The sequence below is a fragment of the Chaetomium tenue genome, assembly GCF_020726465.1.
Source record: "Chaetomium tenue strain MPI-SDFR-AT-0079 chromosome Unknown F5144scaffold_6, whole genome shotgun sequence".
Lineage (NCBI taxonomy): Eukaryota > Fungi > Ascomycota > Sordariomycetes > Sordariales > Chaetomiaceae > Chaetomium > Chaetomium tenue.
In genome coordinates, this window is record NW_027117334.1 from 3,946,389 (window position 1) to 3,971,918 (window position 25,530).

General features: G+C 57.2%; 9 protein-coding genes across 9 annotated transcripts; 6 read left to right on the plus strand and 3 right to left on the minus strand.

Annotated features, from left to right (window-relative positions):
- Positions 1 to 725: 725 nt before the first annotated feature.
- Positions 726 to 1,898, plus strand: F5144DRAFT_372715 (uncharacterized protein). The gene is made up of 2 exons (XM_066784519.1): positions 726 to 1,311; positions 1,386 to 1,898. Exons 1-2 carry the CDS (start codon positions 847 to 849, stop codon positions 1,833 to 1,835), a joined length of 915 nt encoding a protein of 304 aa, XP_066640552.1. The 5' UTR covers positions 726 to 846; the 3' UTR covers positions 1,836 to 1,898.
- Positions 1,899 to 2,394: 496 nt separating this feature from the next.
- On the plus strand, positions 2,395 to 4,247 carry F5144DRAFT_497542 (X-domain of DnaJ-containing-domain-containing protein; the record flags this gene model as incomplete). Its single annotated transcript, XM_066786214.1, has 3 exons — positions 2,395 to 2,500; positions 2,588 to 3,903; positions 3,981 to 4,247. 3 exons carry the CDS (start codon positions 2,395 to 2,397, stop codon positions 4,245 to 4,247), a joined length of 1,689 nt encoding a protein of 562 aa, XP_066640553.1.
- Positions 4,248 to 5,367: 1,120 nt separating this feature from the next.
- Positions 5,368 to 7,686, minus strand: F5144DRAFT_595935 (uncharacterized protein; the record flags this gene model as incomplete). Its single annotated transcript, XM_066790748.1, has 3 exons — positions 5,368 to 6,328; positions 6,612 to 6,857; positions 6,905 to 7,686. 3 exons carry the CDS (start codon positions 7,684 to 7,686, stop codon positions 5,368 to 5,370), a joined length of 1,989 nt encoding a protein of 662 aa, XP_066640554.1.
- A 791-nt stretch (positions 7,687 to 8,477) lies between these two features.
- Positions 8,478 to 9,506, plus strand: F5144DRAFT_595936 (uncharacterized protein; the record flags this gene model as incomplete). The annotated part of the gene is made up of 2 exons (XM_066790749.1): positions 8,478 to 9,417; positions 9,454 to 9,506. The coding sequence occupies 2 exons, from the start codon at positions 8,478 to 8,480 to the stop codon at positions 9,504 to 9,506; spliced, it is 993 nt and encodes a 330-aa protein (XP_066640555.1).
- Positions 9,507 to 9,651: 145 nt separating this feature from the next.
- On the minus strand, positions 9,652 to 12,659 carry F5144DRAFT_372685 (uncharacterized protein). The gene is made up of 3 exons (XM_066784518.1): positions 12,370 to 12,659; positions 12,218 to 12,300; positions 9,652 to 12,149 (listed from the first exon to the last, which is right to left on the minus strand). Exons 1-3 carry the CDS (start codon positions 12,437 to 12,439, stop codon positions 9,798 to 9,800), a joined length of 2,505 nt encoding a protein of 834 aa, XP_066640556.1. The 5' UTR covers positions 12,440 to 12,659; the 3' UTR covers positions 9,652 to 9,797.
- Positions 12,660 to 12,779: 120 nt separating this feature from the next.
- Positions 12,780 to 15,409, minus strand: F5144DRAFT_372931 (Alpha/Beta hydrolase protein). Its single transcript, XM_066784524.1, has 2 exons — positions 15,363 to 15,409; positions 12,780 to 15,194 (listed from the first exon to the last, which is right to left on the minus strand). The coding sequence occupies exon 2, from the start codon at positions 15,003 to 15,005 to the stop codon at positions 12,969 to 12,971; it is 2,037 nt and encodes a 678-aa protein (XP_066640557.1). The 5' UTR covers positions 15,006 to 15,194; positions 15,363 to 15,409; the 3' UTR covers positions 12,780 to 12,968.
- Positions 15,410 to 15,888: 479 nt separating this feature from the next.
- On the plus strand, positions 15,889 to 16,975 carry F5144DRAFT_372901 (membrane-associating domain-containing protein). Its single transcript, XM_066784522.1, has 2 exons — positions 15,889 to 16,447; positions 16,504 to 16,975. Exons 1-2 carry the CDS (start codon positions 16,372 to 16,374, stop codon positions 16,872 to 16,874), a joined length of 447 nt encoding a protein of 148 aa, XP_066640558.1. The 5' UTR covers positions 15,889 to 16,371; the 3' UTR covers positions 16,875 to 16,975.
- A 249-nt stretch (positions 16,976 to 17,224) lies between these two features.
- On the plus strand, positions 17,225 to 18,378 carry F5144DRAFT_584514 (40S ribosomal eS30 domain-containing protein). The gene is made up of 3 exons (XM_066789620.1): positions 17,225 to 17,454; positions 17,554 to 17,579; positions 17,662 to 18,378. The coding sequence occupies exons 1-3, from the start codon at positions 17,421 to 17,423 to the stop codon at positions 18,103 to 18,105; spliced, it is 504 nt and encodes a 167-aa protein (XP_066640559.1). The 5' UTR covers positions 17,225 to 17,420; the 3' UTR covers positions 18,106 to 18,378.
- A 96-nt stretch (positions 18,379 to 18,474) lies between these two features.
- F5144DRAFT_584519 (40S ribosomal protein uS5) lies at positions 18,475 to 19,697 on the plus strand. Its single transcript, XM_066789621.1, has 3 exons — positions 18,475 to 18,884; positions 18,960 to 19,217; positions 19,279 to 19,697. Exons 1-3 carry the CDS (start codon positions 18,591 to 18,593, stop codon positions 19,540 to 19,542), a joined length of 816 nt encoding a protein of 271 aa, XP_066640560.1. The 5' UTR covers positions 18,475 to 18,590; the 3' UTR covers positions 19,543 to 19,697.
- Positions 19,698 to 25,530: the final 5,833 nt, after the last annotated feature.

Sequence of the window (25,530 nt, forward strand, 5' to 3'; positions counted from 1 at the left end):
AAAACGCCATGTCAAGAAGCCTAGCCACCCACCCACACGTTCTGTGCGGTGATTGGAACTCGAAGCGGACAACTCAAGTAAATCCAACTCCGTCCCCGGTTGGCTCTTCAGTGTGGTTGGGTGGCGGTGGGGCCTGCAGGATCGCGGATTGACGGGAGCATCGTGCCGGGCAGGATCGATTGCGTCTGGGGAGATTGAAGAGGCAATCTTGCGGCCGCGGTCAAATCTTGCGTAGATTCGACTGAGAGTCTGAGATGGCTCAAAAGGATGAAAATTATCCGTCAGGCACGGTTGGCCACGAGGTGACTCTCATGGGTGAGACATGCAGTCTCCATTCAGGGTCGACATTGACAAACCGCCCCGACGGTGCGAGGGTGCATTGCATCGTACCCCGCGATTGATCCCCACCAGCGTGCCACAGCATCCCGATGCGGGAACCACGGAGCAGGCCAGCGCCGTTGCATCCAACCCAAACGACGACTGGCTTTACCGTTTCATGGCCGGTTCTCGGTATGATGTCTGGATAGGTAGTATACAACAGCACGGCCAATCCGCTCGGCTTCTTATTACCACGGTAGCCCCAACTGCGATGGGTGCCATTTGACACACGGGGACCACCTTGACGCGCCCAAGTCACATATTTCGGCTCCCCAAGCCGTGCTCTCGCCATGATCTCGGTGGGGTTTGCCGCTCTTCCTGTTCTTGCTCGCGGGTTCCTCGTTTGTAAATGATCTTCAAGGATCCATCTTATTCTTAACTGCAACGGACACCACAAACCGAGCCAGGAAAGATCACAGTATCCCAAATTCGAAAAAGGCCAGGACATCAGTCCTCAAACGTTGGAATATGGCCGCACAAAAGGGGACAAATGGGACAAACGGGACCCAGCGGCACCGTTTCCTGATTTGGGGTGGCGATGGCTGGGTTGCGGGACATCTCAAGGCCTTGTTGGAGAAGCAGGGCAAGGAAGCACATGCGACAACGGTTCGGATGGAAAACCGCGAGGCTGTCATCCAGGAGCTCGACCGGATCCGGCCAACACACGTCCTTAACGCAGCTGGCTGCACGGGGCGCCCCAACGTCGACTGGTGTGAGGACAACAGGGAGGCCACGATCAGATCCAACGTCATCGGCACGCTGAATCTGGCCGACTGCTGCTTCCTCCAAGACATCCATTGTACCGTCTTCGCCACCGGTTGCATCTACCAGTACGATGAGACGCATCCTTGGGACGGGCCGGGCTTCCTCGAGACCGACCTGGCCAACTTTGCTGGCAGTTTCTACTCCATGACCAAAGCGCATGTTGAAGAGGTAACCCTTCCCGGGCCACGCTCTGCGGTACCCAATCATACTAACCGGCGGCCGTTCGGGCATTGGCTATCTAGATCATCAAGCATTACAACAACTGCTTGATTCTGCGACTGCGCATGCCCGTCTCAGACGACCTACACCCGCGGAACTTCGTGACAAAAATCTCCAAGTACGATCATGTGGTGGACATCCCCAACAGTAACACCATCTTGACGGATTTACTCCCGGCATCAGTGCTGCTGGCTGAACACGGCGAGGTGGGGGTCTACAATTTCACGAACCCAGGGGCAATCTCGCACAACGAGGTGCTCACCTTGTTCCGCGATATCGTGCGCCCGTCGTATACGTGGAAAAATTTTACTCTCGAGCAGCAAGCCAAAGTCATCAAGGCCGGTCGCAGTAACTGCAAGCTGGATACCACCAAGCTGGTATCGAAGCTGAAGGAGTATGGCTATGAGCTCCCCGAGGTTCACGAGGCTTACAGAAGGTGCTTTGAGCGAATGAAGGCTGCAGGTATCCAGTAAATACAAAACGAATACTAAGCTCAAGAACACTGAGACTGTTCATCTCCCGTGTGTCTATTGGGCACGTTGGGTTCGAGATCAATTGCCATTCCCGTCGAATGCCCCGCGTTATTGGTTGGTTAGAAACTAAGGCAGGACGGACTTCGGCATGAGACGACCCCGCCGACACCCCCACTGACGACTTTGCCCACCACAGCCCGGAGATTTCTGTGGCTGAGATACGTAATTTGGCTTGGTTCTGCCTGGGTTTTGCATCCACCTTGTCAGTCTCTCGTCAGAACAATAATACTGGGAAGTTAAATACGGCGAGTCGCTATTGTTCATATCCACGCAATCTGATTACGTGCTGTGACTCCCCTCTCGGGCAAACAACCAAGCACTTCGCAACAACTTTGCAGCCACTTCGCAGCCACCCCGCAACCTTCTCTACGGGAGAGCCATCCCATTCACCGCACTTGGAACCCAGCGCATTTTAGGCGAACCCGACGCCGCAAACACATACGGCCTGGGAACATAACCATCACCGACACCTCGGGCGTATTTGTATTTATCCGTCGCCATGGTGGTCGACACAGCATACTACGACACCCTGGGCGTCCAGCCGACAGCCACCGAGCTCGAGATTAAGAAGGCCTACCGCAAGCTCGCCATCGTGCACCATCCCGGTAAGTGGGCGCGTCTCTGCCGCCGTCGCAGCCCACCAGCTCTCCTTCCTCTCCGACTCCGAAACTGACCGGCCCCCTCCGTCTCAGACAAAAACCCAAATGATCCCACCGCCCACGCCAAGTTCCAGGAGATCGGCGAGGCTTACCAAGTGCTATCCAACGACGACCTGCGCAAAGCCTACGACAAGTATGGCAAGGAGTCGGCCCGCCCTTCCGAGGGGTTCGTCGACCCGGCCGAGTTCTTCACAAGTATCTTTGGCGGCGAGGCCTTTATGAACTGGATCGGCGAGATCAGCCTTATGAAGGACCTGACCGCCGCCATGGACATTTCTATGACCGAAGAGGAGGAGGCGGCTGCCGCTGCCGGAGAGACAAAAGAAGCAACGACCGGAGACGACGAGTTCCCCGATATGGAGAAGGCGAAGCAGGAGAGCATGAAGACCGCCGACATGAAGGCTGCCGAGGCCGGCTTTGCCGCACCGTCATCGAGCACCGCCGACGCGAAGGCTGCCGAGGCCGGCTACGCTTCACCGTCATCGAGCGAAAAGAAACCCATACCGACAGTCGTGGTCGACGACGAAAAGGCCGCCGGGTACGCCGATGCCCCACCCCCCTACACAAAAGAACCCTCCCCGGGCCCCAGTTCCAGAGCGACCACGCCACTCGGCGGCCGCACCCAGATCCCCATCCGACCAGCCATCATGGACCGGCCATCCGACGACGCTGCGACCGACGACTCGGCGTCGCACGACGGGAAGCGCAAGGACAAGAAGTCCAAACCGGGCCTGAGCAAGGAGCAGAGGGAGCGGCTGGCGGCCCACGAGAAAGAGCGCGCCAAGATTCGGCAGGAGCGTGTCGACACGCTGGCGCAGAAGCTGCTGGATCGGCTGTCGGTGTGGACCGAGACGGACAGGGGCAAGGACGTGACGGCGGCGTTCCAGGAGAAGACGCGGCTCGAGGTGGAGGAGCTCAAGATGGAGTCGTTCGGCATCGACATCCTGCACGCCATCGGCGCCACCTACGTCAGCAAGGCGACGGTCCTGCTGCGCAGCCAGAAGTTCTTCGGCATGGGCGGCTTCCTCAGCCGCATGAAGGACAAGGGCACGCTGGTCAAGGACACGTGGAACACCATCAGCAGCGCCATCGACGCCCAGCAGACCATGGAGGAGATGGCCCGCCTCGAGCAGCAGGGCGGCGACGACTGGACCGACGAGAAGAAGTCCGAGTACGAGCGCCGCGTCACGGGCAAGATCCTGACCGCCGCCTGGCGCGGGAGCCGGTTCGAGATCCAGGGCGTCCTGCGCGACGTCTGCGACGCCGTGCTCAACGACAAGAAGGTCTCGCTGTCCAAACGCCTCCAGCGCGCCGAAGGGCTCGTCCTGATTGGCCAGATCTGCGCAAACGTAAGCCACTCCCTCTCTCCCACTCTCCCACCCAGCCACCCCCCCAACCATAACTAACCACTCCCCCAAAACAACAGGCCAAGCGCAGCCCCGAAGAAGAAGGCGATTACATGCTCTTTGAGCAGCTCGTCGCCGAGGCCGCCATGAAGAAGGAGAAGGAGAAGGAGTCCAAGAAGAAGGGCAAGCAGAAGAAGGACGACAGTCATCACCACGACCATCACCACGACCATCACCATCACCATCATCACAACGGCGCTGGTGCTAGTGCTGATGACAAGGCCTGGCAGGAGGCGGCGGCGGCGGCGGCGGGGGATGTGCCGAATGTGCCGAAGGGGGCGTCATAGGGGTGGAGGGGGTAGGACATAGGGGGAGTATGTGATTGGTGCGTTGTTGATGATGTTGTTATCGTGTGCGTGATACCTTTGTTGTGGATGCTGTTAGTGATGGTGATATGGTGGTGGTGGCGGTGGTGGTTGTGGTGTGACTGAGATGGGATGTTGGGATGGGGGGTTGGATGGTGGAGGGCGATGCTGCTCGCTCCCACGACGTTAGATACACCGGGCCGTGGCGGCCGTGCCTCTCCTGCTCACTCGGCTGCTTATATATACCTCTCATAATGAGACATAGAGTTTGATTCTTTGGCTTTGCGTTGCTCTGTATTGGGGGGATGGAATTAATTATGTTATGGCGTTGCTTCTTAACTATTCTTGCGTGGGATGAGTATTACTATGGGTATGGGTAGCTGGCATATTTTGAGGAAAACATGGGGTTTATGTGCCTGATATGACGCTCGTACCCGAGGGCACCTTGAAGCCGGGAAACACCAACCGTGATATGATCCGCAGCTACGATAACATAGGACTTTACACATCACGCCGAATGATATAGATCCACTTCCGGGGTATCAAAGTAATAGTATTATGAAAGGCCCAAATACCAGGATGCCCACAAGCGATCCTAAACCAAAAACACGGCTTCCGCCCCGGGCAGGCTCTTCCGTCCATGCCCGGGGTCCTATCTTTTATGCCTGGGTATCTAGTGGTACAATGTAGTCCGACAAAGGAAACTGCTGGCTGGGTGGGCGGCTCCCGTAGAGAAAAGTAGACAACAAGTGTGTGCTTACTGCCCGACCTGCGCGAGCCTCTTCGTGGCTGTAGGCAGGTGGCTGTATCCGACAAGAAGGAAATGCAATGTCGACGCGGGTGAACTTCAGAGAGCCCCCGTGGGAAGGATTGCGCATGTGCCCCGCCCCGTATGTTTGTTTCCGCGCAATGCAAAGCCACACCCACTCCCGCCTGCCCCAATGCCAGCGCCGGACTTGAGATAGGAAAAAATGACCTGAAACCAAGGAAAAATGTCCTGTGAGTGGTGAGCGATGCCATCGCGCGTGCGTGTATGGTCAGCCAGTTTATCGGCTGCTCTCTCTCTCCCTTTCTCCTCTCTCCCCTCCCTCTCTCTTCCCTCTTACTCCCCGCTGTCAGTGGGCAACTCGATCCCGCTATCCCTATCTTGCGGGTCTTTGCTCCAGGCGCTTATCGAGCTGGCGTCATCAAGAGACCCTCTACCCAACGCGTCTATTGCGTAGATGGTATGTTCATCCAGCATCTGGTCCTCGTCCTCCTCGTCGCTGCGCTCCCGACGCTCTAATTCCTCCGGGGCGAGGACTCTCCCCCCCAGCTCAACATCGCTGGGCCGGACCTTGTACTCAAGTGCGCGCTTACCCTCCTTGATCAGCTCCTCGGTCCATCCAAGGCACCGCTTGAGGCTTTGGTTGATTTTCTGGCTGTCCACAAGCAACTGCTGGTGTTTGGACAGGTCCACTTCGAGGCGCCGCTCGTCTCTCCGCTGCTTTTCGTGACGCAGTTCTTTCGCACCAGGGCTCATCTCCCCCGAGGCCTCCGAACCCGACATGTCATCTTCTTCTTCCTCTTCCGACTTATCGAGCTCGTCCAACTCGGCGTCTTCGGCTTCAATCTCGCTCTGTTCCTCGCTCAGGTCGTCCAAGTCTATCCCGGCTCGTGCTAAACCGCCCCCTTCCGCTGTTGTCGAGTCAGACGGAATTCGGCTTCCCATGGAGGCCATGCTCAACCGTCCCGATCGGGATAGCCGCTGGTAGCTCCGCAGCTCGGCCGTTTGTTTCCTCAGTTGACGCTCCAGTGTGCGGTTGATGGCCTCGAGGCTGGCGTTTGTGATCTGCAGGTCCTGCACCTTGCGCTCGCGCCGTGCGTTGGCAACGAGCTCTGTCGGTTGGTTATCCTGGGGCGTCTTCGTCGGGCTTTCGGCAGACTGGGGTTGATCTTCGTCGTCTGTTTCCTCCTCCTCGGCAAAGTCTTCGGCTGCCTGGAGCAACGACGCAAACCCCGTTGCAGTTGAATTGCTTGGCAATGCCGGCTCAGGATTTGGCGAGAGTAAAGGAGACGTGCTTCTGGAGGACGGAAGAGATGGAAGTGAGCTGTGGATGGAAGCTCGTTTTGTGACGATAGGTAGCTCGATGGTAGTGCTACTTTTGGTGTATCTATGCGCCTTTGGTCGTGATGGGCGGTCGAGATTCACTCTTCCCTGGTTGAGCTGGTTGCTGAATTGTGGGTTCACTGGCGCAACAGGAGATCGAGGAGAGATAACGCCAGGGTTCCCAACCTTCGTTGTGGACTGCTGCGGTGATTTAATAGGGGACAGAGCCCTCGGAACCTTCCCCGGCCTGCTGCCACTCGGTACCCTGGTCGCTGTCGAGACAACGGAGCCTGACGACCTTTTTGACGGTCCGATTTTCGCTGGGGGTTGTAGCCCAGGAGTTCCATTGGCATAGATGAACTTGCTCGCCAAGCTGTCTTGGGTAGCGGGAGATGTCGGGGAGAACGGCCTGGGAAGGCCAGGCTGCCGCTCTGGCAAGGTATTCCCGTTTGCGTAGAAGAAGGTTGTAGATTTCTGCTGTTGTGGGGCGGATGGCTTCGCAGCTGTCGTCTGCACTGTTGTTTTCGGGGCATCGGAGGCGTAAAAGAACTTCGAGTCTCGATCTGGTCGTATGCTCCCAGCTTCGGAAGCGGGGCTGAAGGTCACCACCGGTCTCTTTTGGCCGTCGTCTCCCCGTGTCTCCATGGGATCTTGACGATCCGGATTTGGCGTGCCATTTGGGGTGCTGTTAACGCTATCGACGCGGTTCTGCCTCGCGCCGGATCGTGGAGTGACGTTGGTACCGAGAAAAGTGGAAACGGGCGATGTTAGTTCGTCTCGGTCACGAGAGTTGTTGGCGTTAACGCCTAGGGTCAATTCGGCGGTGGAGCGTCGGGTGAGCGGTGTCGCGAGTGTTGGGGCTTGGTGCTGAGGAGCGGCCGGCCGTGTCGCGATTTTTGGCGTCAAGGGCGGTTTGTTTACGGCGCGCCCGACTGTCGGCTGCCGATGGCCCGCGACGGATGGCCTCTCATGAGGTGGCATCCTACCCGTGGTCAACGGGAGTGGTCTTGGTGTGCCGGTTCCTGGTTTCACAGTTCGGACAGCCGGCGTGGCATTTTCGTTTCGAACTCGCAGCGGATGGCGGGACCCGAGTCGTGTGTTTCCGGTCGCGGTAGCGGTAGTGGCTGGTGGGTAAACAGTTGCGGTTGTTGTGATCCGGGCCGTCGTCTTGCCCGCAGCAGTGGTGCTCGTGGTTAAAATACCCGCAGATAGCTTCTTCCTGAGGGTCCCTGGCGGCGATAAGGTAGTATTCCCTGTTGCGGCAGTAGTCTGGCGAGGTGCGGAGCGTTTTGGTGCACCAGGTTTGACAGTTACTGGCAATGGCGGTGACATTGTGTCGAAAACGACTCTTGGGAATTGGGGAATTCTGGCAGAGGCACAAGGTGTTTAGGCCGCACCCCGATTCCGTTTCGGGCCGCCACCGCAACTGTGACTGGCCGATAGCGTCTGGTCAATTCCAACAGAGCGGGTACAGGGGTATTCTCCGCACTTTTTATGTTCGAAAACCCTTAGAGTCACCCAAGTAAAAGGTCACAAAATGATAAGGGACAGCATCTCTCAGTTTAGTCCGGAGCATTAAAGCCCAATCCCAAGGCGAATAAACCCAGCACCCTGGGTCCCGAGCAAACAATAAGACGAAACAAAGTATGAGCTCATACCCACCATTCATCGTTCATCCGAATTGATCCCATGTTTACTTTATGCGCTAACTGACGACCCCACCAGATGCCCGGGTGCAGCCCACACCTGGCCAGACAACTGTTCGCCCAGTCCGGGGCTTCCCGGTGCTGTTCCTTGCCGTTATTCTCGTTATGCCGCCCCGCCTGGTCAATAATTCAACATGGATATTTGAGAATCGCAATCTCTCAGACGAAACAAACCCAACGCGCGCCGGTCGTGTTCACGGTCTCCTATTTTACATCGAAATTTAATTAAAAAGTGGAACCCTATCCAATATTGCTTGGCGGAATCAAGAAAGAGAAAACTTCCTCCTTTAACGAGTTCTTCTGCACAGCCGAGCGGCTGTCGAGTTGGCGCCCCGCGGATCCACTCCCCGCGCTTGGGATCCAACCGAAGAGAACGAACGACATCTGCAATCAACATCCCCCCGATCGCACCCGAACATGGCGCTATTGGGCATCTCTCTCATCCTTGCATCCGTCGTCCTCTTCTGTATGCGGAGACCGGCGTGGTTCTCGTCTCTCTTCGGGGGGCCGTCGCCACCCCCGATAGAGCCAGCGCCTCCGGAAATCAAGTTTGATGACTCCCCTGTGGACGCCGACGCCAGCGCGAAAGACGACCCGAGCCATGCCACCAACGGTGCGAACGGGAAGGCTGCGGCGGCCCAAACCGCCATGCCCCCGCCGCCGGTGATCCAGCACACGGCTCCCGAACCCGACACAAGCCGCCGCTCCCCCGACGACGACGAACAAACAACACCGAAAGCCTCCGCGACCACCCTCACAACTCCCGTCCCAGCGCTAGCCCTCTCCACGCCAGAGCCAACCCCCACAGTCCCCCAGATAAACGGCCGGAGCCCAGCTGCCCCAACCCCAGCATCCACCTCATCTCTCATGCCCCCTCCCCCACGCCCACCCACCCTCCGCCCCCCATCCTCCGGCACCACCAACACCCCCTCCCTCGCCCCACCCCGCGGCCGCCCCCTCCCCGTCCCCGCGCGCGGACAACCCGGCTGTTCCACGCTCGCGCCCCCCCCAACCCACAGCAGCAAGCCCGACAAGCCGTCACGCGCAGTAATCCTCACGCCCGGCCACTCCCCGCTCGACTGGGCGCGCCTCTCAGGCGACCCCTCCGCCGACCTGCGCGGGCTGCCGGCGGGGTCCCCCTACCTGCGGGTGACGCCGAGCATGCTCAAGCGCATGACGGGCCGGCGCGGCAAGGACGCGTGGACGGTGCTGGGCGGGCGCGTGTACAACATGACGCCGTACCTGCCGTTCCATCCGGGCGGCGAGCCCGAGCTGCTGCGGGCGGCGGCGCGGGATGGTACGAGGCTGTTTGGGGAGATCCATCCGTGGGTGAATTATGAGGGGATGTTGGCGGCGTGTTTGGTGGGGATTTATGTCCCTGAGGAGGAGGCAGTTGGGACGGCTGGGGGTGGTGGTGGTGCGGGGGATATGGAGGCGATGGATTAATGGTTGTTGGTGTAGGGTGGGAAGGCGAAGGTGGATGAGGCTGGTCGAGAGTTGGGGGTGATAATGGTTAGAGGAGAGGAAGCGCTTAGATCTGTGGCTAGGTGTGTAGGACGAACGTGTCTAGACAGATTCCCTCGCAGGGGTGTACAGTACACTTGGATATACAAGATACCCGATAGAGAGACTAACCGGGGAAGCAATCTACAAAATCGTGTCATCATTATATCAATAGCACAGCACAATCTCTGAGCAGCCCCACGCGAGAAAGCAACCCCCTCCCCCCAGCCAGTACTACCTCCGCCTCCCGAAGCGAAACTTAAGCTCATCGTCACTATCGTCGCTATCATCATCGCTCGGCGGCTTAAACCCCCTCCGCGGCTTCTTGGCCGCCCGATCCTTACTCGAGTCGGCCGGTGCAGACCGCTTGTTAGACGATGAGGCCGCCTGGCTCTGGGACTGCGTCTGCGTTTGCGTCTGCGATCGGCGCTGCGAATTCGCCTTCTCGGCCGCCTTGGCCGCCCGGCTCCTAGACGGTTCCGACTCCGGCACGAAACTCTCCTCCAGCACCGCGCTGGGCTCGCTGGGCTCTTCCTCATCGCTGCTATCGATGGCCACAACAGTCCGTCGCACGGCAGGCCTCGGCTTCTCCACCTCCTTCCCCTTATCCTTGGCCAGGCTGTCAGAGCGGTTATGCGACGGCAGTGACTGGGTCTGGGTCTGGGTCTGCGACTCGCGCTGGCTGTCTTTCCTACGCCGCCCGCCCTCGTCCTCCTCGAGCCAGTAATCGTCGCCGATGCCGTACTCCTTGGGCTTGACTTCCTCCAGCGAGATGATGGTGCGCGGCGCCTGCCGCCCGGCCGCCTCGCCCTGTTTGCGGAACCGCTTGAAATTCTTGCGCCCGTTCCACCGCGGGTCCCACCGCCCGTCAACAATATCCTGGTCTCGGCTGCGGCCGCTCGTGCCGGGCTCGGGGAAGTGTACCTCGCACTCTTCGATGATGTGCAACGCCCGAATGGCTGCGTAGTCGATTCCGTCGTCGGGGAGTTCTTCGAGCTCCCTGCGCTTGGCGGCTGCTTGCGCCTCAGCCTCCTCTCGTTGCCGTCGCGCAAGTTCAAGAATACCGTCTTCCTCCTTGATTTTCTTGCCCCTCCCTCGTGCAGTCTGACCCTTCTTTGGCTTTCCCTCTGGTGAATCTGGAACCATCTCCTCGTCCTCGTCTGCTTTCGGGGTTGGTTCGGGTTCGGGTGAGGGAGGCACGGGAGCTTGTCCGGACTCGATACGTCGGCGTTTGGCTGCCGCTGCTGTTGGAGCAATCTCATCCATCAACGCGGAAACGTCATCCTCTGGCAGTGGCGATAGCGGACGCTTGCGCCGTGTTTGTCGAGTGGGACGTGCAACGGGAGGCTCTTCCTCTGCAGGGAGACTCGGCTCTTGGTTCTGAGAAACGAACAAACTGTCCTGGGATGCAGCGGCTGCTTGGGGCGGCGCAGGGGTTTCCACCAGAGGAGTCTCTTCCACGGGCTCCTCTGCATCGTCAAAATCAAAGCCTTTGAAACGACCCCGGCCTGCCCGTCGGCCCCGTGGTTTTGGCGGTACGGCCTCTTGTTCCACAGCGACTTCCTCGGAAGATTGGGGCTGATCCGCGGGCCGATCAACCTCCATGCGATCTCCCGCATCGCCAGCAGGTTCTTGAGCCCCTGGACCCGCGGACGCCGGTTGGCTAGCCTCCTCTAAGGGGCGGCGGAGCATCGAAGCATCGCAAGCAAGAATAGCCTCGAGAAATTCTCGCTGATCGATGGGCCGATGATCGAGCCGTTGAGCAACAGAAGTCAGGAACTGGGCGAACCAATCATAATCCTCCCCTTTCGGTGTGTATCGCACGACGACCACCCCCCTACCCTCACTACCATCCTCAAACGACCCTAGCCCCTTTTCGCCGGCGACACCCTTGACATAACGGATGAAGTCATCAATGTCAGTTTTCCCCGGGGTAACCTCCTTGAGCAATGCTTTCCCTTTCCCAGCAGCGATGGCAGGGAACAAGTTCTCGTATTGTTTTGGTTCGTAAAAGACAAACGTGTATCCATCGAACACTTCTTGTCGCCGCTCGTCGGGAGAGTACGATTCGGATGACCGTTCTACGGGCTCCTCGCCACGCGGGGGCAGATAGTCGAGGGGATTCGGCCAAGCGGTTTCAACATCCTCTTCTAAAGCGCTAGGCGTGCCCTCTTCTGCGCCATCCGGGACGGTGGCCGCATCGACGATCGCATTGATGAAGCTATCAGCGACGATGTGTTTGCCGTTTATTAGCGCCTGCAGGCCTTTTGATGTGTTGCGTTTCTTGGAAACGACGTAGGTGGTATCTGCACTGTAGTCGGCCGAGTACTTGATGTCGAGCTGTTCCAGGCTGTCGCGGAGTCTTGTCCAGGGGTCCGCACGCAGCTCCTTCGCTGTGAAGGAGAAGCTGAGGACAACTGGGTTCCACCCTATCCGGATGAGCTTGGAGCACATGCCCAACTTCACTTCGTTCACATCCTCGGATAATGTCTTCTTTTGCCCTCGAATCTGAACGCCGTTTAGGAGTGTCCCCTTTTTCGAATCGAGATCTTCGATGGTGACAGTGGATCGCGAGCGGAGGTTGCGCTGGAGGAAATCATGTCAGCAGCCATCGCGCTAAAAAAACAATAGACTCAGCCCATCGCTCAACATACACCGCCGCCTTCGGGGACATTGTCGACTGTGATCGTGATGTGTTTTCTCGAGATGGTTTTGTCTGAGATGGCCAGTTGCCCCGCTACAAATTGAAGGTCAGAATTGGTTTCTCCAACCGCCCCATAGCAGCCAAGAAGGGGGTAAAACATACCTTCGGCGAGCGTGCGACCAAAAAGATAGGTCTTTCCCGGCCGCAACCAAAGTGACCGACCTGTTCTCATCAATCGCTGCCTTCGCACGCGTTCCCAGGAGCTTTCTTGAAGGGTTCAACGCACCCTCGAACAAATCACTGTCAAGAACCCACATGGTTCCTGTCCTGGATGAATCGGTGGGAAAACTCGGCCGAGCCGAAGCAATGGTGGCTTGAAATGCCTCGAGGCTTTGAACACACTATGGCGATGCCTGGCGCGATGTGGGGAAGGGATGCGAAAGTTCGCGATCGGGTGTTCAAACACGTCATGGGCGCGTCAGCACGTGCCCGATCAATTCAGCAGCGAATTGTAAATTACATTGATAGTTACCGTAAATTACCAGAACTCTGATTCAGGGGTTCATCATGTCTCTCAAACGGCACCCACCTTTGAATGAGGCGCTAGATACTTGAGTAACCATTGTACTCTAGTGTAAATGAGGAGTTAGAAGTGAATTTGAACCACCTGGTTCACCAGATTACAAGATCAAACTTCTGTCTAAGGCACATTCGGCCTCCCCAGTGACCAACACTCATCAACAGCAACTACGCGGTGCTCGTCACAGCCTGGGTTCCATGAAGGACAGCTCCGTCAAATGCTCCTTCCAAGCCCCGAGAGGATCCTCCATCTCTCCTCGTACCAAAGCGCTCACATTCTTCTTGACACCATACAAATACGGCTTCTCATCCGCATAACAAGCAGTCTCCTGCTCCTCAGGCAAAGTCCCATTCATCATATACGCCTTCGCAATGCCATCCGTGCAGCTCGACGTGTCCCTCGACGAGTGTCCATAACCGTGATGCGCAATCAGCCGCGCGTTCTTGCCCATCTCCTGCAGCAGCCGCCTGCCGTTGCGCAGCGGGGTGGCCGGGTCGTAGGTCTCGGCGATGAGCAGCACCGGGTTGCTGAGCGTGTGGTTGAGGTCGCCGCGGTACACGCCCACGGGGTCGGGCCAGTACTGCAGGAAGTGGCGGCAGGGCAGGGTGACGTAGAACCGCGAGTTGCCGGCGACCCACGATTGGGTTGTCATGTTCCCCCATAGTGACAGCCACCAGTCCAGGTCGTCGGTGCCTGGGGCGTCGTACGCGTCCGCGCAGATGACGAGGTAGCCCAATTCCTGATCGGAAGGCTTGGCGGGGGTGGGGGAACAAGGCGTTGTTGGGTCGTAGAACCACCACCCGTCGTTGATGGCCGTTGCTGCAAGTGTGGCGTTCCCGTCCTCGAGCTCATACAAAACCTGGGCCATGGCGGGCCAGCTTTGAGCGTTGTACAGCGCCCCGTAAAGGTTGTCGGCCAAGGAAGAGTAGGTCACCAGCGACGGCCCACTGATCGGGAGGTATGCCGGAACCGGGCGTTCGACGAGGGATGCCATCAAAGCGTCCATGCGGGCTTCGAGGGCCGGCAGGGTGACGGGTTTGCCATCCTTCGACTTCGCAAGCGCGCAGTGCTCGGGCCCAGCATTGATACACTCACCCAGGAACCCGTCATGGTAGGCGTCCGTGGTGTTGTCCAGGGCAGTCCACCCGAACCCACCCCGCAGGCGATGGTCTCTGACATATTCAGTGCCGTCAAGGATCAAGCGGCCGACACTGTTCGGAAACATCGAGGCATACGTCTGGCCAATGCCCGTGCCGTAGCTGACCAGATACCCAGACAACTTGTCTTCTCCGAGCGCAATCCGGATCTGCTCCAGGTCCCGGGCAACCATGCCGGTGCCGAGGAATCGGGGAAGGTCGCCGAGCTGTTCCCAGCAGGAGCGCATCATGGCGGCGTTGTAAGCGTCAACGATCTCGAGCTGGTCCCTGGGCGATGCGGATACCGCATAGTGAAGCGATGTGAGGAGACTCCAGCGGTCCCGGGCGGCGTCCTGGGGAAAGCAGGCAACGGCAGGGAGCGAGGCGTTCACTCCCCGCGGGTCCCAGCCCAGGACATCGAACTTGCTGTCGCTGAACCGGGCCGTGATGTTCTGGGCCGCCCTCCATGCGTACGAGGTCCCGCTTCCACCGGGTCCGCCGGGCTCGATGACGATCGTCCTCTCGGTCTTCTTACCGGCTGATAAGTGGGCTGGCTCGCCCACACGTGCTAGGCCTGAGACCTGGAATTTAGTCACGGCAAGACGAGCGATTCGGGTCTCTGCCTCGTTGGTGTAATCTAGCGGGACATCTAGGTAGCCGCAAAGGAAAATCCCACGCCCCGCGTACGGGTCACTTATGGCAGTGCCGTTTTCCGGTTGGCTGGGGACACCCCAACTCCAGTGGTCCGGGTTGGGGTCGAAGTAAGACGCCCAGGTTTGCTCTGCGTTGGTATCATCTAGCGGCGGTGGCAGAGTGGTTGGGGTGCAAGGCAAGAAGCGGAATGGGTCGTCATCCAGTGGGAATTTGCCGTACGGAGAGTCCTTGCCTTCCGACTTCCTGCTGTGAGGGACGGAGCCTTTGGCTGCGCTGGAACCCAAGCTGAGCCCTCGGGCTGAAGTCAGTCCAGGTAAACCAGAAAGAAGAGCCAGTGCTGAAAGAGCGGCTCCTGTCGCGAGCCAGCCGCGCTGTTTTCCGCGCGCGGGCGGTGGCGGGCCGCTTGCTACCTCTGAAATTTTGCCCATTCCGCTGTCGTTATTGTCGTTGTTGGCGGCGAAGAGGAGGACGGGCCTGGTCGGAAATAGAGCCGGGGGAGAGATGGGTTTTGACGAGCCACGCGGCGGATGGCCGCCAAGACCCTCCGCATCCCTTCCTGCCTTTCATGGTAAAGCTGAATTCATCCTTCGAGAGTCCTTCGGACCGAATCTAGGGATCTGTAAGTGTTGAGAGGAAAGTGGAGGTTTAAGGCAGCGAGAGTGTGTCGTCAGACAATGTTGTGAACCCACTCTACTGGCATCACGGCTTTAACCGCTAGGCAACGCTCGTACAAAACCTCAACTGGAACAATTTCCTGGCAGCAACGAACAACACATATTGATTACCTTCCTCTCACGGAATATTGCGCGATGTTGCACAACTGTTAACATCGACCGAGTTAGGGCGCTGTCCGCGTTCCCGGAGGAACAGGCTAATTTGGTTGCGTTGAGCACGGCATCGTGGGTTTCCGGGGAGGGAACTTGAAGCCAAGCACCTGGTCGTCGCATTAGGCACAAGCGGGGAGCGTGTCGTCTCCATCATCCCGCCGGTTCCGAAGAATCCTCGTCGAAAACCATGAACCACTTGAGATAGGCACGGTCGAGTAACGCAACCTGCTACTGTTTAAGGATCAGGTTATAGCCTCGGCCACTCGGCGCAAGTTGAGAAAGTCAAGCAAGCCCTTGAAAACACGAAGATTGAGTCGATGAGCGTGTAAATGTGGTACAGGCACCAACACCTGTCCTAAATTGCAACCAACCGGCGGCGATCTGCCACTGTCCGAACCAAGTCGTCTCATCGTCACATCAGATAAATGGAAGCTCTCTCTCTGTGTTAGGTACTTCATTGATCAGATGAACTCCAAAGCTTGGCAGGCAAGGCCCTGTGGCTTGCAATCGCGAACTTGCCATGCACGACCCCACTACGGCAGTGGCGGCATGATCTGATGACGTCAGACCTGTTCGTCTTTTCCGTCACCTTCGCTCTCCGAGGCGGACATAGTCACCAGCTTGGTATTCCCCTGTTCTGCAAGCTTTTCCATCTAAGTCCAGCATAGCGCTTCTTAGATGAGTCCATTGTCCCACTCAGGTCGTGGCTGGCGGCCCAAGGTCGGCACTCCGTTGCTGGCACCACGTCATCCCCCACCCTTGGCTTAAGACCTGCCGAGCAAATGCGCCCCAAGACTGACGACGAACATCCAAGACATAGCCGGTTTATAAAGCTTGCGCATACCGCCCCGGCTATTGTTAGGCTTCTCTTCTTCATCCACTTTTGACTCGACACACCACACTTCGCATCGCTGAATCAGCATCCACCAAAGAAAACCTCGAGGATACAAACCCACCAACCACCACGATGGAACGCTTTGTACCTATTGTCCACGCCGTCACGGCGGTCTTCACCGTGATCGAGTTGGGCCTAACAGCTTACCGTAAGCCAACACCAACCCCCACCGGCACAACTCTCCCAACTCTAACCATTTTTTAGTTGTGAGCCCCTTGTGGTGGACGCCAAGCATCCTGTCCTTCATGGTCTTCAACTCGGTCTGGACCCTGCTGCTGCTCGCCTACCTCTTCCTCACGCCGCTCTACTATGCGCGCTTCTTCCACGGCGTCGTGGCGCTGGCCCTCGAATGGATCACCATGATCTTCTGGTTCGCCGGCTCCATCGCCCTCGCTGCGTACTGGGGCTCCCCACGATGCGACGGCAACACCTACTGCGGCTCGACCGAGGCGGCGATCGCGTTCGGCTTCTTCATCTGGGCTCTCTTCGCCTTCCTCGTCTTCGTCGATACCATGGCGTTCTTGCGCGGCCGCGGACACTCTACCGCTCAACCTAAGCCCAACGTTGTCGTATAATGGCAGTTACGAGAAGGGAGTTGATGGATGGCGGAAGGAATTTTCACGAATGTTGGGAGTGCATGATATCAGGATGACCTTGGGTAATGGGTGAGGTAGGGGGCGGTCGGTTGTCGATGGAACACTGAAAGACTGGCGACACACATATCAACTCAGAGATACCCTTTCATAATGGCGATGGCGATGGCTTTTTAATATCGTTTCAGGCAGCTTTTATCAATTTACCAAGATCTGCTAGCGAATATCGTGTTTTATAATCGAAACCTTGATGTTCGAAATCAACCACAGATAACCCTACCATACATAACCCTGGAAACTGAGTGTAAGTGGCGTTTCGGTGTCGAGTCATCGGTGAGAGTACAGTGCAAATACCGGAGTTATGGTGTAGTTACTGTGTTCGGCAAGCGCAAGATTACAAAACCAACCAACAAGGCCCACTCTCTCTCTTCCACCAGCCAACATCGCCTCGGAACCTCGACGCTGCATCGCTTTCTACCGCGCAATCAACTCCGACGCTTTCTCAAGTAACAACACCACAATCCCAAAATGGGCAAAGTCCACGGTTCCCTCGCCCGTGCCGGTAAGCGACCCCGAAAATTACCGGCGCATCCATCTGCTCCCGCGATAACCCGGCGATTGCGTTGGACGACGAGAACAGAATGCTGACAAGAGCGCGCAGGCAAGGTCAAGTCGCAGACCCCCAAGGTACGGCATCCCACCTCGACGCATCCCGAATAGTGTCCCCGAAAAGTATCTTGCCGTTAACACATCACCCCCTTTCCGACAGGTCGAGGCCCAGGAGAAGCCCAAGACGCCCAAGGGCCGCGCCCACAAGCGTGAGCTGTATACTCGCCGCTTCGTTAACATCACCGTCACTGCTGGTGGCAAGCGGAAGGTAGGGGATGCGTTTTTTGGCTGGAGGGGGGATGCGCTGGCTGACTGGTGTGCTGTAGATGAACGCGAACCCAACTGCTTAGACGAGGAGAGGGGATTGAGGGGGGCGAGGAGAGAGGATGGAGAGGGGGTTGTAAATTTGGTGGGGATTAGAAACACAGGGGATGGCCCAACGGCGTTTGGACTCGGCCGGCTGTCTGTATGGGAGCATGGAAAGCCATGGTTTGCATGGTCTGGCGGTTCTTTCTGGCCTGTATTTCGGGCGAGTAGGCGTTCAGGTCGCGGGATGATATCATGCTTGTTGGGCGACTTATTGCTGGATACCAAGTTGACGTGATTTTGCTCCGTCTTGTGAAAATGCGCCTCAGGTGTTCATCGTGCTGCCTAGGTACTTAGTTGTCCCCGACACAGTCGGACAGTATTGTTTTCTAATCCCTGTTTGTGTGTGAGATGGTCTTGATTGGCGATATCAAGGGTTTGTGTGTATAGTGTTCCCTCCATCGTAGTTAGTTCACGAGTAAACAATCATGTTATGGTGGCCCCGGTATGCTGGTGATGATTCCCCTCCCTCACCTAGGTGAGTCGGCGAGCATTGATCGGCTTAGTGGGGCCTGCTGGCGGCCATCGGCCCCACATCTTCCGGGCTCAGCAAATTGCAGCCTGGAATTCAAGGTTCCACAAAATTTTAGGGTTGATGCTTGGCACACGAGAATTTCCTAGCAAAAAGCTTCCCCCACTCTCAAAACGTCGAACCGACAAGTGCTCGACCGAGTCCCACGACGACAAATCGATTCCCGTTCAACGACATCGACAATCGCAAAAATGGCTGATCGGGGAACTGGTGCCCGCGGCGGCGGCTTCGCTTCTCGCGGCGGTGATCGTGGTGGCGACCGTGGTCGCGGTGGTGACCGTGGCCGTGGCCGTGGTGGTCGCCGTGGTGGGCGTCGGGGCGGCAAGAACGAGGAGAAGGAGTGGCAGCCCGTCACCAAGCTCGGCCGTCTCGTCAAGGCCGGCAAGATCAAGAGCATGGAGGAGATCTACCTGCACTCGCTCCCTATTAAGGAGTACCAGATCGTCGACTTCTTCCTGCCCAAGCTCAAGGATGAGGTCATGAAGGTGCGCACGACAATACACTGGTCGGCCGATTCGCATTCAGCAGATTTCTAACCTTTGATTTTTTCCCCGAAACAGATCAAGCCCGTCCAGAAGCAGACCCGTGCCGGTCAGCGCACCCGGTTCAAGGCCATCGTCATCATTGGCGACTCCGAGGGCCACGTCGGTCTCGGTATCAAGACCTCCAAGGAAGTCGCGACTGCCATCCGTGCCGCCATCATCATCGCTAAGCTCAGCGTCATCCCCGTGCGTCGTGGTTACTGGGGCGCCAACCTCGGTCTCCCCCACTCTCTGCCCACCAAGGAGAGCGGCAAGTGCGGTTCCGTCACTGTCCGCGTAAGTATCCCATAACATATGAGCTTTTCGGTTGCATAAAGTGCTAATTGGGTTGTCTCAGCTTATCCCTGCTCCCCGCGGCACCTCTCTCGTCGCTTCTCCCGCTGTGAAGCGTCTCCTCCAGCTTGCCGGTGTTGAGGATGCCTACACCTCGTCGTCCGGCTCGACCAAGACCCTCGAGAACACCCTCAAGGCCACCTTCGCGGCCGTCTCCCACACATACGGCTTCCTTACGCCCAACTTGTGGAAGGAGACCAAGCTCATCAGGAGCCCTCTGGAGGAGTTTGCCGACACCCTCCGGGACGGCAAGCGGTACGCTCAGTAGAGTGCTGGACGAGGGTGAAGCTCGGTCAGTGGGGAAATGTGCTTCGGGGCGTCTGTGGATTTTGACTTTGCATGGGCTCCGGCAATGGCATAGGATGAGGCTATCGAAAATTTAAGACGATCGGCCTAAATCAATTTTACGATTTACCAACCACGCTTCCTGGTGCTCTACTTCGTGAGAATCTGTTGTCCGCCTTGGGGCCTCGTGGAACAAGACTTAAGTCTCTAGTTTCTACACTGTTGCTCCCTCCGCCTGAGCCTTTGCTCATTTTTGACACCGGTGAGCAATGTGATATTATTATATATCCTACTTGCGGACCTTGGTTTTGAAGTTCTGCCGCTACGGCGCCATCTCCCCACCCACAACTCTATTTGTCCCGCGTATCCCACACCGTTCAGGGCCTCTCATCCTTCTCGATGCCTCTCCGCCCTTACTGGCTTTGGGGTCCTGCGTGTTGAATTAGAGCGGTGTGTTCGTGCTGTCGGATGAGTTCTTCGAGCGCCGCCACTCAAAACTACACACTTCGGAGGACTCTCACCATTTCAACCGCTATATCCCCCATTCCCTTCTTCATTTCTCTACGCCACCCACATACTGGCTAGACCCGTGTCCCCGTATAACGGCACAACGATTTCTCCCTTCCATGTCCCCCAGTGCCGAGTCAGCCCGAGTACTTCTCTCAAACCGGGCGAGAAGGGAGATTCCAGTTCTAATGTTCATATCCGTCACCCGCCCTCTGAAGTGCAACCCTGGGAATACTTACTCGCGCCACCAAGTATGGAAGACACACAACTGTTTACCCCCTTCCGATCCCGCCCCAACCTCCTCCCTCGATTTCTCGGTTATCGGTTGGTGCCTCAGTCCGCCGAGGCGTTACGGCTCAGGGCGCTCTCTGTTTTCGACCACTTCTTGGACAGGTGGACGGATGTAATTTCTCAGTGGGCTGACCCGTGAGAAAGGACGACTTCATCAAGGAGTTAACCGAGAAGTGCGTGGACGGCGACACGTGCCGTCGGTTTTCGCTGCCGCGACACCTTTACCCTTCACCCTTCGCCGTGTTGTCCTTGCGATACTACCCGGGCTAAGTTCCGCTCTCTCTTTCTCGCCGTCGGGTTGGAAGGCTGCTAGTTTATTCCGGCGTGGCTAGCGCTTGCTTGAGGGTGTTTGGGGGTATCTTCTCGCTTTGGGTCCGCTGGTGTTTTGGTGGGTCGCCATGTAGGAAGATAGTTCGGCATTCTCGTCCATAATACCCCGGCCATCGAGCTTGGTCTTGGCCTCACTCTCGACTAGGGCTGAGTCGTTTGGGTCATCGAAGGCCGAACGTAGCTGGCAGTTCTTAGTCTGTTTCGGGAGCACTGGGTTGGGGCGGAATCATGGGTGAGAGGGGTCGGCTGGGGGTCCTTGGTGTGGTCTGGATTATGGGGTTGGGAGGGTGGTCGGTGAACGGCAAGAGGCAGTTGGCAAAAGCCCCGGCGTTCCGGGAACTCCAGTTTCGCCCATCGTTGGTTGCCGTCGGAGCGGGTTGTCCCTCCTGACATATCGTGTTATACGGTTTGTGCTAGCTGCTTCGTAGTTGTTTGACGCTCATAGTCTAGCTCGTCAAGGTGGCCGGCAGGCGTAAGTGGGCAGGTGTTGTCGCTGGTTTCTCTTCTGTTGGATGACCCGGACTAAATCTGATGAATGGACAGACATCCAGCTTCAAAGGGCCAGACACACCGCTGGCTGCCTCGCATGTCTAGCGAACAGACCCCGTGCCATCCCGGCCTCTGACCCGAACTCTCCGAGATTTCCCCGACTCTCTTCTTGCTTGTGGTGACGGCTCGGGGCGGGCGTGAGGGAATCAGTTCTCGTGTCAAGAGCATAATACAAAGCATGGAAGAAGGAAGTTCGCGGTGGTTGCTGCCGTGGGGTGGCGCGGACGGAGAGGGGTCTACAAGGTCCTCCACGCCCCTACCATGCATGCGTGCTCGCGGCCGGGTTGGCAACAAGCTGCGGGAATTGTTCGATGCCCCGGGTAGGGCTGAACAGTGTACGTAATGGCTATCCCCATGCTTGGATGTTTCCCCCGTCTCGTGAGATCTCCGCGGAGGACCCGAGCCGGGTTCCTGTCTCAGTCGCGATGCCAGGGCAGTGGTACTGGGTCCCGTTCCTGGCATGCGTGCTGTCACCTGCCACGGTACGCACCGGGGCGGGGATACGACACCGGGACGGCCCGCCTGCTGGTGGGATCGGCGGCTACGACTGTAGGGCTGTAGTGACATCAACGACGGTGGTGCTTTACTATACTAGGTTGTGGGACAGCTATACGTACGTTCCTGCACATCGAAGTCCTTCATAACTAAGCACGCGGCAACCTCTGCACCTCATACTCCGGGGCTTCCGACCTCATCTACCCAATCCGGCTGCCGTCCTTTCACCCCCTTTTCGCGGCAGGCTCGGCCGTACCCGGTATTACCCCGAGCCGGGCACGGCGGGAGGCCGGCGCTTCAACTTCGGAGGCGTTACGTTCACAACAGCTGTCTTTCAAGAGGGCATGATGGAGCCGGGCGATGGGAATATGCAGTGATCACACACGCCACAGATATGGTTCCGGTGCCCCATCCCATCCACTGGCTGTGAAACTCTTATTTTGACATGTCGTTAGCAGTGGTGTTTAAGTCAAGCCAAGACGAGCAGTTCAGGGGCTTAACGGTTAGCAACCTTGGCATCGTCGGTACCCAGCAACCGTCAGGACTTGGCTGCTTTTGCGAAGGCTTCCAAGACCTGTCAAGATCGCGCTTGGCTTGCTGACAACCATCCTAATATTGCTTGGCTTGAACGAACCATTCTTTCTACCAAGTGTGCAGAGCATGTTTATGATGCCTTCGGCCCTCGTCACTCGCTTCGCAACATTTCTACCGAGATTCGGAATGATCTTTTGACTGGGAGGTATGGTGTTTATCCGTGGGACTTCTCGCCCAACAGACCCTGCTACGGTGGGTGATTGAAGATGGACAGTGGTAACCCTCGGAGGTGGTGCGAATATGCTCTTGTGTCTGCTTGTCACCCAGCTCCGCCAATCTGTGAACGCCCATCTTGCGATGGAAATGCGTCCCAGCACTCCAACGAATTGCATGGGGGATGAGGTCGCTGTAGAAGTGGGCGGCCGCTTAAGGCACCCAGGGAATTATTTGTCCATGCCCGAGCCACGGCACGATATTGATCAGTTTACAATGACTCGGAAGAGGGGTGTGCGGAGAACTAGGCGTTCCAACCAAGCACGTTTTGCCGCTGTGGTCAGATGTGTAATTCCCCTTGGCAGACGTGTTTCCACTGCTAAGCTTTCGTTAGCACATCGGCAGTTGTCCTGCATGAGTGATCATGAGGGGAGAGTCATGTCTCGTGCCCTCGGCGTTGAGGGACGGTGATCGGTATCGAGAACTGGAGTCGTCGGTGATTCGGGACTTGAACTTCATGGCGATCAACAGTCCCGGGCATGCCAGGTCGATGAAAGCGAGCAGGTATCGGCGGGCCAAGTTGCAATTGTCAAGTTGCCATTCGAACCAGTTCACGAAAAGTGGGTGAGTGTAACCACACCTGACAAGTGTTCCAACTTCGGGATGCCTTCCTTCCAGTCTCTTCCACACAGAGGACAACCTGAAGTAACCTGCTGTCGCATGGTGTTGCCGGGCGGGAGCTTCCCAATGGTCTGTTGGTGTCTCTGTTAGTGGTCATGGAACAAACCAACCCATGCTCCCGAAGACGCATCTTTGACCGTTTGCAGAAGGTCCAGCTCGATCATTTCCACTTCACGGGTGAGCCGACTTCCCCGTCATCCCCGTCTTCGGGAACGGCCACTTGAAACTGTTTTTGGATGCTTCAAAATTACCTTTGCATGGCCGTTCGGCTTGATTAAACTGAAGGGTGTCATCGCGTCCAATGCGACAAGCTAGGGAAGGCAAAGCGCGGCGGGAAAGCTACCCATTGGGATGGGAATCTTAAACCTTGTCATCGTCTGACTTTAGCCAAGCGAATTGGAAGAAATCGGTGTTCTTCCTTGCATGGGAAGCGCGGCAAAGCCATTGGTTTGCGCAGTTGGAAGAGCAAACAGCGAAACGTCTTCGGGCCCCGTAATTGTAGGCAAATATTCTCAGCCGATTTGAAGGGGTCCATCGTGTTCAATGAACTGGTATTTTTCTCTTGAGACAGTCATCATGAATTCATGCGCGGTGGGAAGGTTTGAAGGACCAAACGACCCCCAACGTTTCTTCAAGTGGGGCTCGGGACCGTTGCCTGCCGTCGTGGGGAGATCGGGCAGCTCAGGGCTGCCGTAACACTCTCGTTCGTAATACTGCAGCTTTACGTATTGCATACCACTCGACGCACATCTGGACAGGGGAGGTCCCGCTGTGCTAACAGCACCCCCCGGAACCGCGGAGATGCCTCGAGGAAATTTCTGGTAATTGTTGGTTCGCCGAGGACCGAAATTCGGGGCTACCCCATCTTTCTCCAACATCTCGATTATTTTGTTGGGCACAGTGCGTTTCGCATCAGAGAGCGACCGCACTCTCGACCCTCCTATTCTGCATTTTCCAAGGAGGGAGAAATCGCAGCTCTCAACTTGCTCCTCGGCAGTTCTTTTGTTTTCTCAACATTTTCTTTTTCTCCATAGTTTGTGTGAGACCAAAGCGATTACTCAGCTTTGCTGGTCCTCTGGATGGTCATTGAACGAGCAGAGAGAAAAAAAAAAGGGCGGTGATCATCGCTGCCGTCGGCCACTCTCGCACCCCAGAAACATCAAAAATGAGACGGTGACTCTCCATCAGGAAGGTGCGACGACCCGCTGGTCAGACGAAGCCGGGTCCAAACCCCTTTCCGCCATCATTGTGGTTCTGCGGGTCCGGTCCCGCACTGGACCACCACAATCCCCAGGTAAAAACCGAAGCCGCCGGGCGTTCGGCCTTGTGTGGCCCGATCTGGGGAAGCGAACCCCGTTTATTATCGTCACCTGCCCACCGATGAGCGTCGTCACGAAGCCCAGTCTACATATCTTCGCTCTCGCGGATGTCTTGTTGTCCTCGGCACAATCGCTGCTCCGGTTGCCCGCGGTCGGCGGGGTTTTAAGGCTTTTGGCAGTGGCGGACGCACGCCGAGCCGGCAGTCAGGACGGGAGTCGACGGCGAGCAATTGGCAGGCTGTCTTGGTGCTGCTTGGCGACCATGTGCTTGTTTTCGAGGAACCGCCCTTCCTGCGGAACTGCAGCGCGTGGCGCCCGCCCAATGAGTTGCTGGGCGATGATGATGCCGATCTTGCCGCCTTGGCACCAAGCCCATTAGCGCCTTGGAAGGTTCGATGACAGACCTCAAACATCTGTATGCCCTTCAACATCACGAAACCGTCGCTCGAAAGAAGCGAAAGAATGCCAGCTTGCGCCAGCCCGGCCAATGCCCCAAAAGATATACAAATATCCTTCGGCAGGGGTCTCCATCCAATACCAGGACTACGCTACAACCGCAATTACTTTGTAACCCACACAACCCTAGACGTTACGTCCATGCTGCAACGTTGTGGAGCAATCACAATTCATCCAAGGTTTGCAGACACACCCGCGGGGACCTGACGTTAGACAAATCGGGGTAGTTCCCGAGGCACAGCTCGGACGGGCGTTCGCATCAGGGAAGTGCCCGATGAAAAGGTTCAACAACCCCCCGTCTTTCGAAACCCTTTCCAAAACGCCCATTCTTGTACACAGTATGGTAGGGTGGGCTGCTTGCGAAACGGGGTAAAAATGGGGATGACGCCTCAGCAGGCACCCTCCACCTGCGTCCTTGTTCAATACCCGTGTTTCCATTGAGCCGGCACCGGGGGCCCTTTTTGCGTTTACCCCAGACATTGCTCGACGATCACCCCAAATTCTCGCGTCATCTGGGGATTTCGCAAACTGGAGAAGCACAGGCAATAGGGCTTGGCTGTATCAAGGTTACAGAGGCCATTTCTTTTCTCAAAGTG

Bases quoted from the DNA above. Each gene is read 5' to 3' on its own strand.
- F5144DRAFT_584519 (XM_066789621.1), top strand. From the start codon at position 18,591: ATGGCTGATCGGGGAACTGGTGCCCGCGGCGGCGGCTTCGCTTCTCGC. The intron at 18,885-18,959 runs GTGCGCACGACA...TCCCCGAAACAG, and splicing joins TCAAGGATGAGGTCATGAAG to ATCAAGCCCGTCCAGAAGCA. The intron at 19,218-19,278 runs GTAAGTATCCCA...GGGTTGTCTCAG, and splicing joins GCGGTTCCGTCACTGTCCGC to CTTATCCCTGCTCCCCGCGG.
- F5144DRAFT_372931 (XM_066784524.1), bottom strand. From the start codon at position 15,005: ATGGGCAAAATTTCAGAGGTAGCAAGCGGCCCGCCACCGCCCGCGCGC.
- F5144DRAFT_372685 (XM_066784518.1), bottom strand. From the start codon at position 12,439: ATGAGAACAGGTCGGTCACTTTGGTTGCGGCCGGGAAAGACCTATCTT. The intron at 12,301-12,369 runs GTATGTTTTACC...TTCAATTTGTAG, and splicing joins TGGTCGCACGCTCGCCGAAG to CGGGGCAACTGGCCATCTCA. The intron at 12,150-12,217 runs GTATGTTGAGCG...GATTTCCTCCAG, and splicing joins ATGTCCCCGAAGGCGGCGGT to CGCAACCTCCGCTCGCGATC.
- F5144DRAFT_372715 (XM_066784519.1), top strand. From the start codon at position 847: ATGGCCGCACAAAAGGGGACAAATGGGACAAACGGGACCCAGCGGCAC. The intron at 1,312-1,385 runs GTAACCCTTCCC...TTGGCTATCTAG, and splicing joins CCAAAGCGCATGTTGAAGAG to ATCATCAAGCATTACAACAA.
- F5144DRAFT_584514 (XM_066789620.1), top strand. From the start codon at position 17,421: ATGGGCAAAGTCCACGGTTCCCTCGCCCGTGCCG. The intron at 17,455-17,553 runs GTAAGCGACCCC...AAGAGCGCGCAG, and splicing joins CGGTTCCCTCGCCCGTGCCG to GCAAGGTCAAGTCGCAGACC. The intron at 17,580-17,661 runs GTACGGCATCCC...CCTTTCCGACAG, and splicing joins TCAAGTCGCAGACCCCCAAG to GTCGAGGCCCAGGAGAAGCC.
- F5144DRAFT_372901 (XM_066784522.1), top strand. From the start codon at position 16,372: ATGGAACGCTTTGTACCTATTGTCCACGCCGTCACGGCGGTCTTCACC. The intron at 16,448-16,503 runs GTAAGCCAACAC...ACCATTTTTTAG, and splicing joins GTTGGGCCTAACAGCTTACC to TTGTGAGCCCCTTGTGGTGG.